Here is a 5288-nt window from a genome sequence, read left to right on the forward strand (position 1 = left end):
CTGAAGTACAATAAAAAATATATATATATAAATTAAAAAAAATTGAGGTACATAAAATAGTTGGTAATAACGAACAGGCGCTACTTTGCAACCTACATCAAAACATTATTATTATTACTGTATGATTATGTTAAAGATGTTTTAGTGTATCTGGAAGTGTTTCTTTAATGTTTTTTATGCATAGAAAGGCACACTATATACTAAGACAAACATTTGAATAACTGATATTAGATACAAATCGTACCTAACTGTTCTGACTTACATACAAATATGACTTAAAGACAGACTTAGAATGGAACTTGTGCATAATTCCAGGGACTGCCTGTAATATGATTTGATATACTAGGGCCAGAATGAACAAATCTGTCTTGGAAGAAGTACAACCAGAATGCTCCTTAGAAGCAAGGATGGCGAAACTACATCTCACATACTTTGGACATGTTATCAGGAGGGATCAATCCCTGGAGAAGGACATCATGCTTGGTAAAGCAGAGGGTCAGCGAAAAAGAGGGAGACCCTTAACGAGATGGATTGACACAGTGGCTGCAACAATGGGTTTAAGCATAACAGCGATTGTGAGGATGGCGCAGGACTGCGTAGTATTTAGTTCTATTGTACGTAGGGTCTCTATGAGTCAGAATCGACGTGATGGCATCTAACAACAACAACGTGGAATATCAAAAATAAATCAAAATTATCTTTAGAGTCTACATTTACCGGTAAACACTCTACCATCTGATTATGTAAAAAATCATGATCCTGTGTCAAATATTAGCAGTGAATGAAAAATCAACAGAGCACAGAACAATATACAGTAGTAGAAGCAGTGGGAAAAACTTTTTGAAACACAAAATTTTATGAAAACCTGGTTTTCAAATAGATCCCATAAGAGTTAAGTGAAATAAATGAAATAAAAAGCTAGAGATACAATGGTTTAATTTTATTCACATATAGTTGCCATTAAAAGGTTAACTCATTCATAAAAACATTTTCGCTATTCTAACACCCTTTGTGTCTCATCACTGCTTACAAATAAATTCCCATCCAGAGCAGAAATGTTAGAAGTTATATCACAAAACAGAACACATTAGGTATTTCTAAAACCTTTAAAATATGGCTTAGGAATAGTTTTACACAGCAGGTTACCTATACATATTAACAGACCTATAGTACCATTTTGGACAATCAGATTTCCTTGAGATATTAAAGACAGCACTGGCACTTTTTTCAAGAAGGTATTTTAAACCTCTTATAGGGTCACTTTGAGTCGAGATCTACTCAACAACAACAGGGGTGGGTGTGTGTGTGTGTGTGTGTGTGTGTGTGTGTGTGTGTGTGTGTGTGTGTGTGTGTGTGTGTGTGTTTAGGGGAGTTTCTAAGCGCTGGTGGGACAACGGTTAAGTGTTTGGCTGCTAACCAAAAGGTTGGCAGTTTGAATCTACCAGCCACTCCTTGGAAACCCTATGGGGCAGTTCTACTCTGTCCTACAGGGTCACTATGAGTCAGAACTGACTCAGTGGCAATGGGTTTCGTTTGGTTTGGTTTTCAGGGGAGTTTCTATATTGTGGAATTTCTCTTGTTTATTAAGTGGTATCTTAAGCATATCATTTTAAAATAAAACCAGAAACTAGCTCCAGCTCTGGGAAAACACTGATTTTTATTGTTTTTCTACCTGATACATTATATAAACTCTTTGTTATGAGTGTCTTTGCAGATACTTTGAACTAAGAACAGATTCTTCTGGGTATACATCAAAATCTGGATTATCTTTGTATGTTGTTGTTGTTAGTTGCCATTGAGTCAATTCGACTCACAGCAACCCAGTGTGTGCAGAGTAGAACTGCCATAGGGTTATTAAGGCTGTGACCTTTCAGACGCAGACCGTTATGCCTGTCTTCTGAGAATTCTCTGGGCGAGTTCAAACCGCCAACCTTCTTGTTAGCAGTCGACTGCTTAACTGTTTGTACCACCCAGGAGCCTATACTAACATTTATATTAAAAATATGATAAGAACAGCAAGTTAAATGTTGGCAAAATTAAGTGCACTCAATTTGAATATACACCCTAGCTTTCACAGAATTTACTTCTGAGCTCACTATACTCAAGTTCTAGAAAAATAACGTGTTTCATTCATCAATGCATATCCAGCACCTGGCATAGTACATAGCACAGAGTGGGTGTTAAATACTTGTCAATGACTGAAAAACTTTCACCAGCAAGTGGGAAAAAAAAGATAAAACTGTGAATAAATGGCATGAGAATATCAAGTATTTCATTATGCAGCAATAGGAACTTTTAGTGTCAATTCTAGGATTACTTAAGTAGATCAAAAATTAGATGAAAGTAATTTCCTCCAAAAATAAAGGAATTCTCTAATTATAATGGGAAAAGAAAAAAAGCCATAACATTGTATCCTCCAATGCTGATGTGTGAAACTTGGAATATGAGCTAAGTGAAACCACAATATCAGTTAAGGCAATCCCGAAACAAATGTGAGTATTTTACATACTTATTAAAGAATCCATTTTGTTTCTGACAATATTCCTAACACTAGATGAAAATATCTTAAGTTTTGCCAAACTCCTAATACAAGATGTCTAACCAGCTTATTCTTTTCATCTTTTAATCCATGTTAGTGAATTTTAAAGATGGAAGAAACCTATTAAACTCAAATCACCCAAAAAAAGAAAAGAAAGGAGAAACAAATCAATACCTATGGCCTAAAATGGCTACTGGGTAATTAATACATTTCTAACAGCATCATGATTTTGCCCAGCTATATGCATTTCACCCAGCATTGCTGAAGTTAATATGAATTAAGGTCAACTAAATGAAAACACTGATCTGTAAATAACTTCGAAAGTGACTGACATTTTTCAATTGATAGTCAAAACAATGTCATTTTGTTCTGAAATTAGAAAATTCTTAGCACATTTAAAAGTGCATTTACCTATTTCAATTAGGTCAATGTCAGGATTTATTAAAATTCCCCACCAATATCAAAATTTTAAAAAATTTTTGATTTTTAAGGTACTATAAAAAATATGCACTAATCAAAGGATATGTGTTTGATCTGATCAATTTCACAAACCTAGGAAAAAGGAGAAGGAAAAAACACCTGTACAGTTAAATTTCCAATCCTAAACATTAAGTCCTTTATTACTTCTCTAAATTTAAAAAGACATTAGCACTCTTGGTTCCCAACTGTAAGCACTATAGAAATTTCACTAGTATCAATTCCAATCAGTTTTGTCCATCTATTTTCTTAGTGCGCATCTTTTCCATCACATCCAACAGAAGAATAATGCAAATTTCACTTTCTTTGTCACCTTTCAGCCAGGGGCAACCATTCTCAACAATAACCAAAAATAATGTAGCTTATAACCAGTAGTCTGTTTCCGCAGTAAAAAAATTCAACAGTAATCAAAATTTGTCATCTGAGAAAATCCTTCACTGTTCTAGTAGCACAGTTTGAAGTTCGTCTTCTTTATTGATCATCATTGAAGCAATTGCTCCATCATTAAACTCAAAAGAAGTTCCTCCATCCACAACCATACAGGCATCCCAACAACGAGAACGAACACAAACCCTAAAGAGAAAGAAACATCTCATTCAATATTAACATTTTTCTTTACACTAAATGATGGTTTCGTTAAAATCCTGAATTTTTATCTAAACTAGTAGATTGTTTAGCCTTGCTTTTAAAAATTAAATTGCCCTTTAGTATGAGAGAATTAATGACTACTGAAATATACAGATACATTATCTAAGGCTTAAATTTTACTTAAGTAAGAATTTTACATGAAAATAGTCACACTCTTGTTCAATGTTTAAAATATATGTAGTGGTAATAACTCTTTTAACATTCAGTCATATGAGTGAACCTACGAGTTCCATTAAGTCTAAACTTGTTCACTGATAAATGTTTGGGCAAACAGTGCTAACCCGGACATTTACATTTTGAGACTTAGATGATGATACAAATCATTAGTGTCCAGCGCAGTGAACACACTTGTGTAATTGTCACAAAAATCACGAACAGAATGTTACCCAGCTCCCTAGAAGCTCCCTCACTCCCCTATCTCAGTCACTACCCTGCCCTCCTTCCCGAGCATTACCATTCTCCTAACTTCTATCACCATAGTAGTAGTACTGTATTTTTATGCAAATAATGCAAGCCTTCTATGTTTGTCAATCATGACCTCCCCCCACGAGGCATTTTCATAAGCTCTGCTATGCTAATTATTTCTTTACATATTGCCGTAAAAAATAATTAGCACGCTATTTTACAGCAACATGTAAAAAAAAAAATTGGCATAGCAGCGCTTACAAAAATACCTCCTGGGGGGAGCGTGCAATTGGCAAACAAACACAGAAGGCACACATTATTTGCATAAAAATATGGTAGTTTTGTCTGTTGTCTAACTATATAAACAGAAGAATACAATATGTACGCTTGTGTCTGGTTTTCATTTACTCAATGGTATGGCTGTGAAATTCATCCATGTTACTACATAATAGTTTGTTCATTTTCCTTGCTGTGTAGTATCCCACTGTATGAAAATACCAAAATTTACATATCTATTCTACTATTCATAGACATTTTGGTTTTTGGCTATTGGAAGTAGAGCTGATATGAATATTCTTGACCATCTCTTTTGGTGTACATGTGTTTTATACATTTCTGTTGGATATATACCTAGGAGTAGAATTATTGAGTGATAGTGTATGCCATGTTCAGCTTTGGTAGGTAACTGCTAAACAATTTTCCAAAGCATTTATTTCTAACAGTAGTGTATGAAAGTTCCAGTTGCTCTACCTCCTTGACAACAAATGGTAGTTTGGCCATTCTGGTGGATGTGTGTAGTATTGTATTCCATAGTTTTAATTTGCATTTCCCTGATGAATAATACAGTTGAACACCTTTTCATATGCTTATTGGCCATCTGGATATCCTCTTTTGTGAAATGCCTGTCCAAGACTTTTGGCCATTTGTCTATTGGGTTGCCTCTCTTTTTCTTATTGATTTGTAAGAATTTTTATTATATATTCTGGGTATGAGTCCTTTCCTCCCCTCCCCATTTTTGTCTGCTTTTTGCTTCAACTCTTGGATAGCTCTGAATATTAGAGATTTGAATTCCGTCAAGTAGTTCTAGTGCCTTTTCTTCTACTGAAAAGTCATCTGGTATTTTATTTTGGATGCCTGCTGGAACCATCCTGTCCTGTTTTTGTATAAGTTTTGATAGTGTCTGCTGTCTCAGTGACATTCAGTAGTTATTTTCCTCATT

At 34.7% G+C, this 5288-nt stretch overlaps 1 protein-coding gene across 5 annotated transcripts in view; it reads right to left on the reverse strand.

Moving 5' to 3' along the window:
* Positions 1-5288, reverse strand: part of NADK2 (NAD kinase 2, mitochondrial) — a 76267-nt gene that overhangs the window by 15606 nt on the left and 55373 nt on the right. For 4 of the 5 annotated variants that reach the window (XM_004385250.2, XM_023739509.1, XM_012558091.2 and 1 more), the window contains one exon: positions 1356-3589. The exons of the other annotated variant lie outside the window; for it this stretch is intronic. In XM_004385250.2, coding sequence (XP_004385307.1) covers positions 3451-3589 — 139 coding nt within the window. In that variant the 3' untranslated portion in view covers positions 1356-3450. Of the gene's footprint in view, positions 1-1355; positions 3590-5288 lie in introns of those variants that run through there. 5 annotated transcript variants of the gene reach the window in all.

Source organism: Trichechus manatus, unplaced genomic scaffold, assembly GCF_000243295.1.
Source record: "Trichechus manatus latirostris isolate Lorelei unplaced genomic scaffold, TriManLat1.0 scaffold00135, whole genome shotgun sequence".
In the NCBI taxonomy this organism is placed as follows: Eukaryota; Metazoa; Chordata; class Mammalia; order Sirenia; family Trichechidae; genus Trichechus; species Trichechus manatus.